The 20,174-nt window shown below is 40.8% G+C and overlaps 1 protein-coding gene across 12 annotated transcripts in view; it reads right to left on the bottom strand.

Moving 5' to 3' along the window:
* LOC125745045 (inositol 1,4,5-trisphosphate receptor type 1) overlaps positions 1 to 20,174 on the bottom strand; it is a 100,359-nt gene that overhangs the window by 79,083 nt on the left and 1,102 nt on the right. For 11 of the 12 annotated variants that reach the window (XM_049017462.1, XM_049017461.1, XM_049017458.1 and 8 more), the window contains exons 2-3: positions 18,004 to 18,116; positions 12,116 to 12,186 (exon numbers count right to left, since the gene is read on the bottom strand). In XM_049017462.1, the coding sequence (XP_048873419.1) occupies positions 12,116 to 12,186; positions 18,004 to 18,095 (163 nt within the window). In that variant the 5' untranslated portion in view covers positions 18,096 to 18,116. Of the gene's footprint in view, positions 1 to 12,115; positions 12,187 to 18,003; positions 18,117 to 19,011; positions 19,069 to 20,174 lie in introns of all 12 variants that reach the window. The other variant, XM_049017452.1, reaches the window with a different exon arrangement.

Genomic DNA, 20,174 nt, shown 5'->3' on the forward strand with positions numbered 1-20,174 from the left:
ATATGGGTCTCCTCCCCCCCCCCCCCAGTATAAAGTTCCTAGCTCAAGATGGCACAGGATATAAACAAAGGCACTATCTTGGTAACCCCTTGGAATGACATTGGCTTCTTTGCACTAAAGGCAACCAGGCTAAAGAAACATTGATCATCCAAAAGAATGCCCCCATAGATACTGGTAGGGGTAGAAGGTTCAGGTCCAGAAAGTGTAAGGTTTTGTTTCTACCAACCAACAGAGTATAAAGAGTCATAGTCACAGAGAACTCAGCTGGTCATTAGAAACAAAACCTTGGTCTGGATTTGTAATTTCTAGACCTGAACTTTCCACTCCTGGATATTAGTATGGAGAGTACAAAAGAAACTGATAGCAGCAGAACAAAAATGCACATTCCAAGATGCACTGCCTGGAAACATTATCGAACACACTAGGGACTGTTTCCTTTACAAAGACTGCCAGCCACATTCTCATACTGGCTGTGTGTGAGAGAGAAGATGAAAAGGAGAGAATTGGTCAAGGCATTAAAAGGAAAAGGGGACATATATTATAGGAAGTAAACACACAAGTATATTAGACATGCTTTTGCAGGAAGTATGAACCGCATTCATATGGATTTCCATTCCACAAAAAAGTGCTGTCACGCCTAACAAACTACACCAGTAACACAAAGGATACACCCCATACAAACTAAAACAATTTGAATTTATGTTAAGCAAAATGCACCACATAGGAGACTTTCTTTTAAACAAAGCAAATTTTTTCCAGGTTTTCCTTGTCATGTTAAATGAGTGCACTGTAGCATCAACCAGACCCTAAACGCTAGCACAGCCATAAACAGCAGACCTGAACTCTGTGAAAGGGTCACCAATCGCTGTTGGGGGCTTATCAAGATGCTTGCTAACCAAGGAACAGTCGGCAAGCCTTGTTATCTCCCAAGCAGGCTACTCACCTCAAGCAGGCTTGTGGGCTTAAAATGTAACTCATTTCCTTCTAATTAACAACCAAAGCTCCAAATGATATTTTTGCATTTTTATCACACAATGTAAATACTAACCAGATGACAACATAGGATTCATTCTAATCTCTTATAACGCCCCTATTGCCTATGGTCATATAGCTAGAAATCGTACCGCAAGGCTCTACGACCCCGATTCTCACATTACTAAAGGGTATGCAGACTTTGGTTTCAAAATGAGCTCTCAATATCTGAAGAAACGTCATGCATTATAAATCAATGCAACTCAAAACGGGCTCGATATGAAACTTGGCTGAAGAATGAAAATTTAAATGCTTACTGAAGCCAAGACCATAAATCATTTCTCCATTGATGGATACTCAGATTAGTAAAAAAATATAGCACTAAATTATTCATGCTTAGTTCAAATAATAAAAAGAATAATTATTAAGTAAAATTAAAGGACAGATCAGAGTAAAAACATTTTCAGAAAAACTTCTGAAACATCTTTACAGTGTTACAGGTGTTACTCTACTCATCACAATTGGGATTTTTATCTTTGGAAATCGTTCAATCAAGTATACTGCTCATACTCTTCATTGTCACGGTATTTTTCACTTTTTGGATGGTGACGGTATTATATCACGGTAATACTTTTTTGCAAGTTTTGGGGGAAGTACTATGTCCTGTCCCTCGATGTAAATGTAAAAATATCTTATAATATATTTTGTATACTAATTGCTATTATAGATGGGTATAGGGGGTCTTATTTAGAAAGGATATAAATATGAGAAAACATTACATACAGTAGACGCTTGTTTTATAAATGTTGGAGCAACAAGCTGCTTCAGTAGAAACAGTGCATTTTACAGTTCATTTCAAATAAAACGCAGGGTTGCCAATTTTAGTCAGCTGAATGGAGTGAGATTTTAAATTCTGCACTCACATACACAGGCATTTACATATGCAACAGTTTTATTACCTTGAAACTAATCTGTACGGTTTGCAGATTACCCAAAAGCTTTTGATGTCGCCATGTTTAGGTTTATAATGGAATAAGATAGATTTGCCATAAGATTTCATACATAGTGCGAGTCACACCAAATACGTGAGAGGTGGCAACCCTGAGAATGTACGTTTTTTGTTTCTAGCGAGTTGTTAAAAGACAAACTTTGATGAACATGAAATCACCAATAAACTACATCTATTTATCCAACATTTTATAAAATACTGCGTTTGAAAACGATTTCAGGACAAAGCAGCCACTCTGACAGGGAAATTACAGGTTTTTGGTTGAGGGTGTTAGATTTCCTTTTATTAACACTAATGGCCAACTAATTAGTGCAAACAAAAGGGCTGCATACGCCAAAGTGCTGGGGAGGTTAGACGTTTATTAGTATGGGAAACGGACAGGTCTAGTGGTAACTTGATCGATGCACCATTTACTACACACCTTGCACAAAGGTTGTACCGTGTATATATATATATATATATATATATATATATATATATATATATATATATATATATATATATATATATATATATATATATGCAGATGTAGCAAATACTGTACTTTATAATTGACTACTATATATTTGTAACCAGGTTATTTTGTTTAATGTGGATAATTACACAAAATCTGTTTATTTTGAATTTGTTAATCAGGTATTGCAACACTGCGTCGAACTGCGTTTAATAGAAAATTCACACAACACCGATAAACTGGTTACATAAACTATTTAAGGACAAGTATTTAGACTACAAATGAAGCTTTTAAGAAAATAAAATGCTTTATAAATAGGCTGTTGTATAATTAAAATGTTGAATTCTGACAGTGTTAACGGTATAGCGTAAATCCATATCATGATGGACAATCACACCGGGAATAACTGACACTGGTGTACCGCCAACCCCTACCGCATATTTTGTGGTGTATTCCTAAACACACAGACAGACACCATTAGAATGAGTGATCATATCAGAATTACTGGACCAACTATACTGTATAAAGATTTAAAAAATGTGCACTTATGCAATTCTGAAAGCCTGTTATGTGTGGGTTAATGTAGGCTAATGTTGAAGTTCATCGCTGGGTACCGGTAGCTTGCATGGGTCCTACTAAACAGAAAGGGTATCACGCTACTGTTAGCGAATATGTGGCTTTCTTTGAGGGTTACAGCGAACCGCTGGGTGGCCTTGCAGTAAGCAAGCCAAAGCGTTTTGGCTGTCTGACTGGCTTTATTTCCATAATGGGAAACATCCAGAGAGGAGCTTTACATGTGATGTCAGTTTCAGTCCAGCCCATAATGTGCAGCATTCTACAAACCGTGCAAAGCCCATTACACCTACAAAGTAAATTCTCACTAAACAGGTCAGCATACACTGTATATGGAACAATCGCGACAAATATGCTGCCAGCACACTCAAACATATAGTATTCTGAAAATCAACAAAATGTGTTTTTTTTTTACCTAAATCAAAAGGTCTCATGTTATGAGTCAGTACATGGGAATGAAGCAGGAGGCAAAATGGTAGAAGAAGAAAAAAAATACATTTATTTTTTTTTATAAACTATATGTCTTTTATTGTAAAACATGATGCCTAATTCTGATTTTAAATCTGTACTCAACTCTTAAGCTTCCAGGGCTTTTTGGGCCTTTTCTTCCAGTGTGCTGCTTAAATAAGTAAAATCCCAGTTGTGAACTGGTGAAGCACTGATGAAGGCCTGTTGAAAATACAAGGCCCTCTCAGTAGTCAATCTAGAGTTCAAATCTGGATTTTCAAACTTCTCCAGTGAACAGGCCATTTCCAAATATGTTATGCGTTCTGTAAATACAAGGCATTTCTGACTTCATGACGTTCTCAGATAAAATTTCAAATAATTTCTATCAAGCTGTAAAATCAGGCAATTCATTTATCATTTCCAGATATTTCCAAAACCCTCTTTAAAACTTACACAACACAGACAATTTTGAAGCGGTGTAATCCCATAAAAGTATGTTTTTGTGGCATCCGTATTTACTAATATGTGGCAAATCTTTTTCCCCCACTTACACTCGGTATACACATATATCCAGCTGTATTAGTACAATACCTCTACACCAGTGTTTCTCAACCCAGTCCTCAGGCACCCCCAGACAGACTATATTATTGCTCCCTCCCAGCTCCCAATATACCTGCAACAGGTATTCTGTGTTCTTCCCTGCAGTCCCCCAGACATGCCTACAAAACCTGGTAATCAGAGCAGGGAAAACTGTAAACTCTGTTGGATTCTGTCCCCCCAGGACCAGAATTGGGGACCCCTGTTGTATAGGCTTCACCTCCATGCACATTCACTAATAAGGGTACCTAGTGACTCACAGTAAATGTATTTAAACAGTGTAGGCTGACTGTCAGTACCACAAAACACTGCTGAGCAGCAAAGGCTGTTTACAAGGAAGAATTCTCGATTTCTTTAATGACAACAAAGCATATATGTCAGAAAACCAGCCTCTGAGGAACATGTCCATTAACTGAGCAAGTGAAATGTATGCTAGACATGAGGCTGGAGATTTAAATAGATCCAATTTAATAGTATGGGCAGTAAACTTTTCATTTTGAGGATACACAAAGAATAATTCCTGTTTAGTCTGCACAAAGCCTCTAATGTACAGTATAGACTGGTTGCTATAAGACACACAAACAAAAAAACAATATACTGTACCCAATGAGAAAAAATGTCAGACTTAAGCTGGGATAAAATGTAGCAAAGGGGTTATTAAGGGTTACAAGTCACGCAGCATATTCCCCTTGGTTTCTCCTGAGGAAAAAAAACGGATTCATGCTGCCCTAAGAAAATAAAAAAAAAAAAAAAAAAAAAAACAGAAAAAATGCCCAACCTTCCCCTTTGCCTTCATCTCCAGCTGCGATACCAAATAAGGAGAGGGAAGCAAGCCGGTCCCACCGGCCGGGCAGCTATGGCTCTCCCAGCCCCTATGCGCGCGTACACACACAGACACACACACAGACAAAGCTTTACAGCACCTTCACCCTCACACACAGGCAGAACAGCGTCTCATACTTTCACAGAGATTCTCCTGAGAAGAGTACAAAAAAGGGGCTTTAAACTGATAAAGATCATGCCAGGATGGCTGGAGGCACAAACGTCATTTGCCTGCTTCTCTTCCGCGGCCCCAGCTCACGGACAGGAGGCCGTCGCTGGTCGGCCGACGGCGTAATGGCTCTGCTCTGGCTCTTAGGTGATGGTACAGATAGACAGGTCGCTGTCTGCTGGGAGAGTGGTCACACTCAAGAGGAGTGAGCAAGGGATGAAGGGGATCAGGCCACCCTCCTCCAGCTGTCACCCTAAGCGTTACACAGACAAGCACACAGACTCGCTTATTCGTTCCTGCTTCCGAGTGCGACACCAATAAGAGAGCAGGGGGAAAAAAATGACTAGCAGTCACCTGGCAGAAGACAGACTGAAGTGCGACATTGTGTGCCTTTTGGCCCCAAAAGACAGCAGCTAAATTCTGGACTGTCAAATACACAGGGGACACACTGCAATGCACTTTGCATTATTATGTTTCGATGACTAATGAACATCCCAATAAGAACGAGGTCAGAACACTCCACTGTACTTATTGTTCCAACAAAACAACCGTCTCCTATAAAATGAAACTAAAAATATGACAAATGCACTACTGAGAAGGATACGACAGCCAAAGAAATGGGGAAGATTTCTCACCCTCACATTATAGACGAACAGAATAGTGCCACATTATCACCCCCACTACACACACACACACACACACACACACACACACACACACACACACACACACACACACACACACACACACACACACACACACACACACACACACACACACACAATTAAAAAGAATAAAAGATCTGGCAGTTATTAGTAATCCGTCACTGTGTGTGTGTCTGTGTGTGAACACACTGCTCGCCATTAGGGTGAAGATGAGCACTGCCTTCCGCAAAGCTGACTTAAGCATGCAATCTACAAGCCAAATATATTCATTGAAGGGTTGTCCACAAACCACTAAAAATATTATTTTTGTAGATATTTTAAACACATCCCTCTACTGCCAACAGTCAAGAAACAGTCTATACTTAATATCAAGAAGACAGAAAAAGGGAAAATATCAAACTCCAGCTGCTAAATAAAGGTAGGGGGATAAAGGTCAGAGTACATGCTTGATAAATCCCCGAGATGGGGCATCCATATAAAACAGTGACATACAGCTGGGGGTTTCCCCTTAGGCTGTGTTTTCCCGAATGTTTCCTCAGGCCCCACATCCGGCTCCAGCTCACCAGTTTGTAAGATTACGGTGCATCCATTTCTCGGTATGTATTTCTTACAATATATAACCAATACATATTTAAATAAGTATATTAAGTGTTAAGCCTTTGTAAGCGTGGTTAAGTCCCCCAAACGGTTAAAAACAAGCTCATTTTTATTGTTCCATATTTTGGTTACATGCATGACATGACAGGGAATTCTGGGGAAGTATGTTCATAACTACGATGGAAAGGGATGAGCATAATAGGCTATAGATCAAGTGAAAACATTTAACATGACCGACTTTTACACATTTTTGTGCCCTCTCTAAAATTACACTTAGAAAATACATGACTAAGATTATGACCAGTTTTCACATCTGACATGTCATCTGTTGTCCTGGAAACCACAAATATATGGATCTGGAACAAGATGTTTCAAGCCTACGTCGGGCTGAGAATTCTGTGCTGCAGTTTCAGAGTGCGATGCCTTTCATGCTATGGCACTTCACGCCACCTCCTTTGCATTCAGCAGTTCAGCTTGCGAAAGGTCAGGCTTCACACTGACGCCATGACAACCAAACTCGCCAAGTGCCTCTGCTAGTATCTGCCAGTGCACGTGGCTGTCATTAGCACAGCAGCTAAAGAGGTCGGCCCACAAACACAGATGGAGGAAGAAACTGAATGTCACATTCACTGGAATTGCAGTCATTGACATTTAATCTTAAGTATGGCTAATAAGAAAGCACTATAAAAAGAGCGGTCCTCTATTTGTGCGTTTAATTCATTGTGATATGTCTGTGCAACATTTGACTCTTCAGGTCTTGCCCAAGTAACACATCAAGTCAGAAAGACCAATTTTTGATAAAAAAAAAGATAATTCTTGCTAAAAACACAAAGTGTGACAAACCTAAGAACTTAGCAGTATAAGTACCTTAAATGAATTAGAATCACAAGAGATCACTGGGGAGAAAACGCTCTGCATGGCCAGAAAAGATGAAAAATGTGTCTTTAGGCATTTTCAGTTTGAATAGCAATATTAATCACCTTACAAAAAAGCCACCCATGCATCTTCCATAGCTGATTATGCAGACATCTGCACTGAGCATGGAACCTATTACAGGCTGCAGAAGCCAGCGTTTCCCAATCCTGTCCTTGGGGACCCCCAGACAGTCCACATTTTTGCTCCCTCCCAGCTCCCTGCCAGCAGGCCACATTTTTGCTCCTTCCCAGCTCCCGGGCCATCTCAGGGTCCCAGAGGACCAGGTTGAGGAACACTGCCTTAAGGCACAAGGCAAGGGGACACCCTGGATGAGATCCCAGTGCACATATGCACACACTCACAGAATCACAGATAGAGAGAAACTAGTTCACCTAAGCACATGTTTTTGGGCTATGGGAGGAAGCCACCGGACGTGGAGAAAACCAATAAAGGCACAGCAGATACATATGAAGGCAGTCCTCCAAGCTCCAGTCATATGAGCCTACAATGTTAACCACTAAGCCATATTGCAACACTTAGAATATTACTTGAAAAGCTGGTTTAACATGGCTAAATTATAAGCATATTGTATAGGTTTTACCACTATTTTCATTTTGATTTTAGTTATGAATGCATGCTTTGGTATCTCCACAGGCACAATAAATTCAGTATTAGCACGAATGTATGTAACATAAGGATTTAAATTGGAAATGTTTCTTGTAAAAACAAATTTCTAGGGCTTTCCAGATATCCACAGCATAAACACATGGCCAAGCCCATTACGTGATGTCCAGTACAAGACACTAATTTAATATGATCTGTTACATATGATGATTAAGTAAAAGCTGTGAGCATTAGGATCTTCAATGCCAAGAGATGCCCATATGTTATTACAGAGGGTCATTAGGACTGGATGCCAAAGTATAAACACAGTTAAAAAAGGTCTTAGAATTGTTCATCAGATTACAAAGAAACAAAGAAAGAAATAACTGGAATAATAATAATGGGATTAATAATCCCATTAGAAAGCACTGAGAAAACTGTATGGAACAATGAACAATAAAGGGACAATCAAAATTTCAAACTATCAAAAAATCCATCCATCCATTTCTCAAAAGCATTTATCCTCTTCAGGGTCACGGGGGGGTCTGAGGCCAGAGGCCATGGGCGCAAGGCATGGAACAGCCCAGAATGGGGCAGCATATATATAGTGGGGGGCGGCATGGTGGTGCAGTGGTTAGCACTGTTGCCTCATCCTTCTGGGACCCGGGTTCGAGTCTCCGCCTGGGTCACATGTGTGTGGAGTTTGCATGTTCTCCCCATGTCGTCGTGTGGTTTCCTCCGGGTACTCCAGTTTCCCCCCACAGTCCAAAAACATGCTGAGGCTAATTGGACTTGCTAAATTACCCATAGGAATGCGTGTGTGAGTGACTGGTGTGTGAGTGTGCCCTGCGATGGGCTGGCCCCCCATCCTCGGTTGTTCCCTGCCTCGTGCCCATTGCTTCCAGGATAGGCTCCGGACCCCCGCGACCCAGTAGGATAAGCGGTTTGGAAAATGGATGGATGGATGGATGGATGGATGGATGGATATGTGTATAGTTGCACAGTTGCAGTATGAAGCTGAAAGCTGCTAATGTGAATGCAGTACAGATCAGGTACAGTTAGTTTTCTAAATTTCCACCTTAATGGACAATTATTGTATTTTTAATTTACTTGAGAGAATATTTATTTAATTTACTATATAATTTACTTAAGTAAATCTTAGGTTTTCTTACTTGGTTGCTGCAGTACTGACAGAGACTTTTTAAGAAAAACGGTTATACATTGTTCGGTAAACCAGTGTTTAATAAAGAAGCAAATTTATGTCATACCCCTCCTGTACTGAAAACATACCAAACCGTGACTTCAAAACCGAAATACATACCGAACTGTGATTTTTTTTGTGTGTGTACTATTACTACCCCTAGTGTGTGTGTGTGTGTGTGTGTGAGTGTGTGTGAGTGTGTGTGTGTGCACACGCGTGCATGCGTGCGTGTATATTCTCTGCATGTCTTTGCAGCTCTGACGGGGTAGCTCCTTCACTGGCAACCCAAAGCCACATGTGAAATCCCTCTCACAGCCACGCTGAAGCTTTAGAATGAGTGCATGAGTGCATGAGGGTTCCTTGCGCAGTCGGTACTGCTTACATTAGAAGGAAATTGCACGCATACTTCCCCCCGCAAAGGCCTTCTGACCCCTTGCTTGCTGGCGGAGGGCCAAGGCGACTTGCTGTGGAAGACGGTCCGACATGCGGACTCTGGCCAGAGTGAGCATCAGCTTCCTTTGAGTAACTTTTCAAACAGCTTTCCAAAAAAGTGGGGGGTGTTAAAGGTTGTGTAAGGGGGAGGGTGGCTTGGAAAAGGCACAAAAAATGAATGCTATGTACAGAAAACAGGTCTGAAAAGAATAAACAGTGCTGTGAAACAGAATCTATAAGAGAGACAGACTAATTAGCCATTAATTATATTTGAGAGTACCGGTTTTAACTAGAGAGGCACGACAGCCATACGCCTCCAGGGCTATAGTGTGTGTGTGGAGTTTGCATGCGCTACTCCAGTTTCCTCACATGGTTAAAAACATATGGCTAGGCAACCGGCTGCTTCTAAATTACCCAACACGGCAGCGTATGTGCTATGCAGTGGACTGGCATCCCCTGCAGAAGCTCCCTTTGCCCTCTGTTTCCTGGCACGGGCTCCAGGCTCCCCCGTAACTCAGTACTGTATAAGCAGTTATGGAAGATGGATGGATATTCTGGCTAGAATATTTACAAAAAGTAAATCTGTAGCCCTAAGTAGAGAGAGCGGTAACACCTCATATAAAGGAAATACGATAGGGTGCCCAGGCTTATCACTGACATTTACAGTCACGAACTGGATCGCTCTTCTGTTGTGCATCTCGAATCGATGCACGATCATCAGGAATTTGCACTTCCTTCCACAGCTGCTCCTAGATCTTGTCTTTCCCTCAGACTTGCATTCCCACCAGACCGTATCCATTCTTTGTGAAACATCAGCATGTTGAGCAGTCTTCATTATTGTGATCCCGAAAGAATTTTATATATGACCGTAGGCACAATGTCATGGTTAACCACTTGATCATGTTAGGAATCACAGCTGTGCGGAAGAACCAATATACTTTTAACCCCGCCTTTTGGTGTATTTTTGGAATTTCCTGTGATTGTACTCTATAACTGGAGGCAGTTGTGCAGTGAGAATGCATAATTATAAATCCCTGATTTAAATATAATTACAGGTTTCGGTTGAGAAGACTGGTGCCACGGTGGCTCAGTGGGTAGACGCATCAGACCTACAGGTTTGGGGATCCGGTTTCCCCCACAGTCCACTTACAGCTAGGCGCACTGCCCGCAGTGTGGGAGTATATGCCCTGTGATCGCCCCATCCCACTGAAGAGGCTCTCTGTCCGGGTGCCCTGTGCCGCCTCAGGCAGCTCCAGGCTGCTTTTGTACTGGCTAAGCAGGGTGAATATGGATGTATATTTAGACTGCAACTTCTTGCTGGTGTGGGATAAGTTTTATATACAAACTAATTTTGACATTACTGTATAAGGGGGAGGTAGAGGTTGTTTTTCTTTGTTTTTTTTTGACAATGGATAAATAAAGGGTTTACACTCAAATTTTACATGATGTAGGGTGTATAATGACTAAAAGGTGCAGTCTACAGTGATATAGAGAAAGTATAAAAATAAATCCTAACTGCAATGTCTAGTCAATCTTTATATAAGTGCAGTTACACTGTCAAGAGACTGCAGTCAAAAACACGTATTATTATCTCCTACTGGAACAGCATACAAGATGCCAAAAGCTGTTCTGTTTTCTCCAAAGACTCAATTTCTGAGAAAGCTACATTCACAAATAATATGCTATAAATTTCACTACTTTTGTGAACCATCAGCTTTCTGACTTCTCTCAAGTTTAAATATTGCAAACTGTATCAGGGTAACAATGGAATAGCTCACAGGAAGCTAAGCTGCATCAGTAGCTATGATACAGCTCATGAGATGCCAAATTGCATCAGGCTAACTATGGTATAGCTCGTAGTTCATAGGTTCCCAAACTTTTTAGCCCACAACCCCCAAAGTGCCAGATTCATGACCACCACTAAGTGTTGTGACTGTCAATAGACGCTGCAACTTTTTTCCGGAACCAGAACCTTTTTCCAGAAACAGGGACTTTTGTCGTATTCACACTGCAGGTGATTTGTAGTGCCTCCGAGGCAGTTCCAGAACACCTTAGTATTTACTCCAGAATAGGTACTTTTCATTCAACACTAACTAATGGGGAGGTGCTCACAGCAGTAGCTTGCTGATTAGTTAATCACAAGGACCAGCACTAACAAGAAAGTTATGAGGTAGTGCAGAAAAAGAGATGTGGTGGAGCAAACCAGGTTCTGGATCTTCGGCGCCTAATGTGTCTGAATAACAAGACCTAAGAGCTGCCTATTTCCACACTAAAAATAGATATGCAAAATAAAAAAACACTGCATCATAATCACAATCAAAATCAGCAGGTTTCGGATAATTCCTACCCTTATTTTTAGCTCAGTAAAATCGCTGAAGTACAAGATGTTAATGAAAATCTGACCTAAAAAAAATCTAAATTTCAAATGCATACGCCAGAGCACTGCAATTCAAACAAACAATGTCCCTAAACCTGTATGTCCTGAGCATTAAAATACAAAAACAATAAATAAATAAGAGACTAATTCATCTTAGAGTGAAACGTTGGAGATTTCATTCTATCCTGGTTTTAAAACACCTTAAGCTATTGTACAGAATACATAAAGGCATACCAAGTGACGTTTTAGCATCATTACACTCAGTAGGATCGTTTTCCATACCTCGAAACTTCTTGGGAGGATTACTGAGGTCTCCTGCATCTGGCTGTACCACACATCGGTCATCTACAAGTCTGCAAGAAGAAATGTAAAGCAGATCACAGAAAAACATTTTTGAATATCACCTGTCAATCAAAATCTATATCCTAAACTACCAACAGGTGATCATACAGTAAGCCTGCAGTTGCAGTTAATCCTCAGGCCCACCATAAAGACTCAATGAGGAACTCATTTAAATAAAGATTTCATTTACATTGCCCCTGGCCACAAAGAACACAGATATACCACCTGTCTGATACACAGTGTCCATTGTGTCAGCTCAAAGATGAAAGGGGGTCAAGGCTACTCACTGACAAACGTTGCCAAAACAAAGTGTTTTAGAATAGAAAAAGTGCTTTAATACGCTGTGGGGTAAATGTCAGTTAATGTGTTTTGCCTGCTAAAACATTAGACTGACATTGACGGTTATCAAATTGGCTGCTCATCATATTGAAGAGTATGTTCTCATCCCCAGTTTGCCCTTGTCCAGGATGTCCTTGTCTCAGTGAGAAAGCTAAATGTTATATACCGATCAGCCATTACAATAAAATCACCTGCTGAATATTGTATAGGTCACCCTCATGCACCACAACAGCTCTGACCCATACAGGCATGTACACCATACAACCTGTGAAGGTCTCCAGAGGCTTAAGTCACCAAAAAGTTAAGATCAGATTCTGTACAAAGTCCTGCAAGTAGAGAGTTGGTGCCTCCATGGAGTGTATTTCTACACAATCTATAGATGCTCAATCAGATTAAGATCTGGGGAATTTGGAAGACAAGTCAACAACTTTTTGCAACGTAGCAGGGTTCCTCTGTCGGCTTGCCTTCTTCCTGTGGTACATCCTGGTTCCAATATAGCCGGTTTTGGCACTGAACAGGGGTCAACATGTGCTCTCTGACCAGGTGCTCTCTACAGCAGCTCTCCAGTGGGATTGGCCAGGCAAGCCAACCTTCGCTCCCCATGCACATGAATGAGGCTTGGACACCCATGGCCCCATCGCCAGTTGACTGCTTGATCTTCCTTGGATCACTTTTGATAGATACTGACCACTGCATATTGGGAACATCCCACAAGACCTGCCGTTTTGGAGATGCCCTGAACCAGCCACCTAGCAATCACAATTTGACTCGTCAAAATCATTCATATCCATACACTTGCCTATTTTTCCTGCTTCCATCACACAATCTTCAAGAACTGACTATTCACTTGCCTAGAATATAATGGCACGCTTCACATGTGTCATTGTAATGAGATAATCAATAAAATTCACTTCACCTATCAGTGGCTTTACTGTTATGGCTGATCGGTGCATAATGTCTGTGACTACTCTAGGATGTTATTGGCCTCTCATAGGGATTATTTTATGAACTCGACTCCCCCAAGCATCTAGAAAAACATGGCATGCTAAGTGACTTTACACAATAATACATTATAAATACGTCTCTGTGATGTTCACAACACACTACTTCTGTTTGAAAGCTGCATGTTTTTTCAACTAGAAATTAAACTTGCTCCAGGTACTGCACTCTGCACTCCCGCATTAATAAAATAGTTAAATTAGACAATGGAGGCAAAGCTGAATGGAGCTGCAGACCATAAAATTTAACAGGTCACTAGAGTTTAGGAGGTTTAATAAACTGAAATGGGAAAAGTATACAACAGGAGTTTTATGGTTAGTCACACACACACACAAATACTTTCGAAGGGCACTTTATTTATTTATTTATTTTTATATAAACCAGTCATCACCAAAGGAAGGCATGCGACAAATAGCCAGCAAGGAGGGGGAAAGAACTTAAATATTTTGCTGAAAGTTTTATTTCCTCAAATGCATCCGTTGCAGAACAATGAATAAAACCAAGAACTTTAAGGTTGGTGGGTGGATGAATATTCCTGCTTACAGGCTTTCAGCAGCTTAATATAACCTCCCCCAGGACATCAAATTCTATTTCAGTCTTAATTATTTTCCTGCCAAATTTTGCATGGCACTCAAGATGCTGCATTTGAAACCTGGCTCACAGTTTGCTTCCCTGAACAGGAAAACGATGTCAAGAATACATTCCGTGAACTGACAGAGACCAGCGTGTGCCCGAGTTTGTCTTTTCACATCACCTTCCATCACAGGTACATTGCAGGCCAGATTCTTTTCGTTCAACTGTAATCTGGGAAGTCTTCGTTATTTGAGAGTTTCCTTACCTTCTCTGAGTGCACGTTTTCGACATTTGCATGAAAAAAAAATACTGGCAAAACAGATGTGTACAATAGTTTGAGTGACAGATGCAAGCACCTTCAACAGTCACTAATTCAAAAAGTAACTGTAATCAGACAGGGCAGAATTAACAAGGGCCCTCAAGGACATGTTCTCATCGATTTGCAAGACAAAGAAGATCAAGGTGAGCATTTCTATTTCCAGTGAGATCATAAGCACACCCCATATCCTCCACTGTAATGTAGAAAGCAGTAAATAGTAAAATAGCAAAGTAAAAAGTCCAAGTCAAAACAAACAAAAGAAGAAGCAAGCCCAAGATGAATGCGTTTGTGTGTTAGACTCTTATGAATGTAATCAAAATACAGATAAACGTCAACCTAACAGATTAAGGTTGTACTCTGTTACTAAGATGTCATTTAACTGTATTCTGATTACATTTAAATTGTCAGTAAAAAAAAAAAAAACTAGTGCAGTCTGCTATTTCTGCCTTTTTAAAACCATATAGTATAGCTGTGTTGTCAAAGTAGCCACTCCCATCTCAAAGTACAATACACACCCCACACATTTATAGAACTAAATGAATTTAATTGAAGATATGAAACACATCTTTTAGGGATGGTCAGATGCTTCAGAAATATCATCCCCAGGAAATCAAACTACTTCCCCCAGTTCAACCACCCTTCAGCTATTAATAGAATAGAATTGGTGATACTTTGTGATAATCCACATGTGGAAATTCTACCGTTACTTTGCTGCACCTTGGTCTCAGTGCAGATGTGAGCAAGCTCAAACCAAAGATGCAGCCACCTTGGGGCACCCAGGAACCTGGGGCTTATAGGTCTTGCCTAAGGACCCATAGATTTGTGACTCTACTGCCAAGGTAAGGCTCAAACTGACAGCCTTATGATCACACGCACGTAGGCTTAGCTCGCTGAGCCACACAAGTGAAAGGCCTTATTTCCCCTAATAACTTAATGGTTATTTAGAATAAACTAGGAAATTGTTTTGCAGTCAGGGGAAATTAATTAAAATTACAATGCTGATGTATAATCAAAACTACCATTTTGAACTTTTGGCACCCGGACAGCCTAAATCCACAGAGTGCCCTCTGTAAAGTAAAGAGAAGCAAGGTATTGATTCCACCGCCTCCAGATATTTAAAACGCACTGCTCCGTGTGCTAATGTTTCTGCTTAGGCGAGTGCAAAACAGACTACAATTCAATCACAAAATATTAAAGATGTCAAAATTAATATTGCAGTGTCTAGGTCGGAATTTAATCAAGTGGTTTGGAAATGCACACTTTAGCCTGACTGAAACGCTATAAAAAGCATCTTCGTTACTGAAATGCCTTGTGTATTTTTCCACTGGGACACTTTCACACTTGTGTGGGAGGGTCATGCATGAATAAAGATATCGTAAACAATATGTTCCACCACTGCCCATATTTTGCTACTGCCTCTCCATTAATTTCAGCTTCTTAGCTTACAGTCGCAACGGCCATCACCGCACTGACGATCCGATGCATCATGAGGCGGCTCTGACTTCAGAGAGAGACCTACTGTGAGTGATCAAAGTATCCGAGAGCAAAAATGCACCAAGTATGCATATTAAAGTTCTTATCCCATTTTTTTATTCGCTCTCCTATAATACACCAAATAGCTAATTCAATAAAGCAGATGGACAGCATTCACATTCTCAAAGGATTAATCCTTCATGAAGTGCCTGTAATGCATCAAGAGTGCAATCAAAACAAAAGACCAGAAGAGATGTGGCCAAATCTGTCACCCCAGGAAGTAATGCCAGTCTACAGAGTACAGGGATTACAGTCCATTTGTGTGGATCAATGGGCACAAACTATCAGTTAACACCACAGAATTTTAGGTTACACTTTATTTGATGGGGCACAAGTAATATAGTAGTACATGCTTCCTTAATGCATTAATAAACCAGAAACTAAAGTATTAGTTACGTATTGATCCCATGTTCGTTCAACATTAATGAATCATGACATCAAGCTAAGCCCCAGGTGTCTCTGGTTGTAACATTAATATACCTCTTCCAGACCAACACCAAGCCCGCAGAATTGTCGGACAAGATGTCTAATTTCCTTTACATTGGGGGCATCTGCTCCCACACAGGAACTACACTCACCGGCCACTTTATTAGGTACATCTTGGTACTGGGTTGGACCCCTTTTTGCCTTCAGAGCTGCCTAAATCCTTCGTGGCATAGATTCAACAAGGTACTGGAAACATTCATCAGAGATATTGGTCCATATTGACATGATAGCATCACGCAGTTGCTGCAGATCTGTCGGCTGCACATCCATGATGCGAATCTCCCGTTCCACCACATCCCAAAGGTGCTCTATTGGATTGAGATCTGGCAACTGTGGAGGCCATTTGAGTACAGTGAACTCATTGTCATGTTCAAGAAACCAGTCTGAGATGATTCGAGCTTTATGACATGGTGCATTATCCTGCTGGAAGTAGCCATCAGAAGATGGGTACACTGTGGTCATAAAGGGATAGACATGGTCAGCAACAATACTCAGGTAGGCTGTGGCGTTGCAACGATGATCAATTAGTACTAAGGGGCCCAAAGTGTGCCAAGAAAATGTCCCCCACACCATTACACCACCACATTTTTCCAATCTTCTATTGTCCAATTTCAGTGAGCCTGTGCAAATTGTAGCCTCAGTTTCCTGTTCTTTGCTGACAGGAGTGGCACCCGATGTGGTCTTCTGCTGCTGTAGCCCACCTGCCTCAAGGTACGACGTGCTATGCGTTCAGAGATGCTCTTCTGCATACCTTAGTTGTAAACAGTAATTCAACCACTTGTGCCTTTCTATCAGCTCGAACCACTCTGGCCATTCTCCTCTGACCTCTGGCATCAACAAGGCATTTTTGCCCACAGAACTGGATTTCACTGGATTTTTCCCTTTTTTGGACCATTCTCTGTAAACCCTAGAGATGGTTGTGCGTGACAATCCCAGAAGATCAGCAGTTTCTGCAATACTCAGACCAGCTTGTCTTGCACCAACAACAATGTCACGTTCAAAGTCACTTAATCCACCTTTCTTCCCCATTCTGAAGCTCGGTTTGAACTGCAGCGGTTCGTCTTGACCATGTCAACATGCCTAAATGTATTGAGTTGCCACCATATGATTGGCTGATCAGTAATTTGCATCAACGAGCAGTTGGACAGGTGTGCCTAATAAAGTGGCCGGTGAGTGTATATTAGTTCTTGAATAATAACTCAGCAAGTCAGTTGTGCCCCTTCAAGCAAAGTATTACCAAATTTTATGACAGGACACTGTGTTCATACTGCTATAATTGTGTGATACAAAAAATTGGGACAGATGAGAGAGATCACTGCTACATGTCAGTGCAGCTACAGATAGTGAGTAATAAGTATCACACTATTCATATGGACGATACAGTGCAGTGTCAAGTCTGCTACACGACAAGATTATATGTTCCTTTAAAAAAGACAGTGAAATAAAGCCGGGACACACACAAGCACAGACACACACAAACTGGTTCATGTAGTGAGTATGGCATCAAGTGCAAACCCAGGCATCTTACAGTACATTTGCCATGCTTTCTAATACAAAAATCAGTTTAAGCCAAACTTACCCTAAAGTGCTGATGAATCCATTGGTTGAGCCTTCTGCATAGAGGGAGCAGATGTCTCCAATATGAAGGAAACTAGACATCTTGTCCGACATTTCTGCGGGCTTGGCGTCGGTCTGGAAGAGGCATGAACATCATATTAATGTTACGGCCAGAGACACTGAGGGCTTAACTTGTAGACTGGGTGCACATAGTGTCATTGGAGCAAATAAGGAAGATTTTAAACACAGGATTGTGTGTGTGTGTGTGTGTGCGTGTGCGCGCGCGCACGCATGTGACAGACATTGTAGGCCCTCCTCTTAAATATATCCCTCAGGAGTCGCTGTGCAGAGCAAAAGTTTTACATTTCCCTTACTGGCGAGCAGAAAGCTAACGTTCCAAACCGTTGGGGTTATTTGCATAAAACCGCTTTATTGGTTAGTCTACTTTGAAACTGTATGACAGAACAGTGAATGAGCTCTTTAGCTATCTAAAAATTGTATGCATTATTATCTACTTGAGGCAATGGTCAGTTGAAGGTACAAGAGACCCAAACTGCAAGTCTACAATCACGTGATCATTCACTGTACTGTGACCTGATGCTTAACTAAATTAAACTCAGATATTCGGTTGAAGAACACAGCTTACTGCTACAAGCCTTAGCAGAAGCACAGCACACTCAAAAAGGCGCATCTCTGAGATTAGCGACCAGTTCCATGTAAGGCATTATTTTTAGTGGCCAAGCAGTGTATTGTGGGAAATGCACTTGCCTCCAAACAAACGCAAGACTTAAGGAAAAAACATGTACCCAAAATAGATTCTGATGGGAGGATTAAACAAAAAAAAAATACTGGAGGTTCAACTTCCTACATAGCGTAGTAATTTGAAAATACTGATATATGCGCTGCTATACAATTAATGCAGCATATAAATAGGAATGACACAAATACAGCAACATCACCTTTCAACAAATGTTGGATTAGTGTAGAAACGCTTAGTTGACATTACTGTCAATCAGTAACCATATCTTACATGAATCGGAAACGTAGACGGGGGGTACAGTTTCTTTCAAAACAGCTTGTCTTCAGGCTGGGATGCAAAGACACACAATGAAATATAGCTAATCCAAGCAATAATTAGGAATACACACATAGATGCATGCAAACGCTGCAAATTAGCAAGTAAAATAAATGCATGGGTACACAGCTGGCTATTTTATTTATACTGTAGTTGCCACTGTTTACCAGAAAGTCCACTGTAAGGCAGACTTTCAATCACCTTCCCAGTTTGCAGGCACTACATGGAGGTTTGCTGTGACAGATCACACAGCTGGCATGTGGCACGTTTGCTGCTGGTCGAAGGCTTAACACCAGTGAAGTGCGAGTGACAAGCATTCGGAGCAGAGCTTAGACAGCCCATGCCTCTCCAAGAAGCTCACCAAATAAACAAGGGGTCACTGACAATAGTCTGATACAGACTGATAAAAACACATTTTACTTTTTTAAACTGCAATTACCACCTTCCAGACATGGAAAGGAAATCAATTTCTGCCTGTAGGAATCTTGGAATTTCATTTTTCTTTCTTGAAACATAGTATTTCAGTCCTTTATTTGAATCACTCATCAGTGTTTATTTGACAGAATTATTGCTACAAAGTGAGAGACCCTATATTCTCATTACGTCACAGACAGTAACACAGACAAATCCTTTGAAGCTAAGAGTATACAGGGTGCATACAGTATAGAACACAGGATGTCACAACAAAGAGATAACATGGCACTCCATGGCAGCCCTTTTTGTAGCTATTTATTCACAAGTAAAGCAATGGCGTATTCTCTCCACAATGTGTGTACATATATGTCTGTGTATGTGTTTCTTTCGAAAAGTATTAATCCAACATCAGGATTGAGTCCTGAAAAGTCTTGCACAATTTCATAATGCATAAGCAGCAAATTCACGTTTTTTTCCCCCAATAAATACCTAAACCATTTGTTTTACGCAAAGACACTATAAGATTTACCTTACAGAACAAATTAAATCAGAACGGCGCTTCAGAGAAAAGTAAAACTGCACAAACACTATATGTCGGTATAAACCAGCATATTCGATATTCATCATCTTTCTACCGCGTTTCCTGGTCAGGGTCACGTTAGTTTAAATATTGAACTGTTGAACTTCACATGTTATAAGTCATC

Source organism: Brienomyrus brachyistius, chromosome 6 (assembly GCF_023856365.1).
Source record: "Brienomyrus brachyistius isolate T26 chromosome 6, BBRACH_0.4, whole genome shotgun sequence".
Taxonomy (NCBI): domain Eukaryota; kingdom Metazoa; phylum Chordata; class Actinopteri; order Osteoglossiformes; family Mormyridae; genus Brienomyrus; species Brienomyrus brachyistius.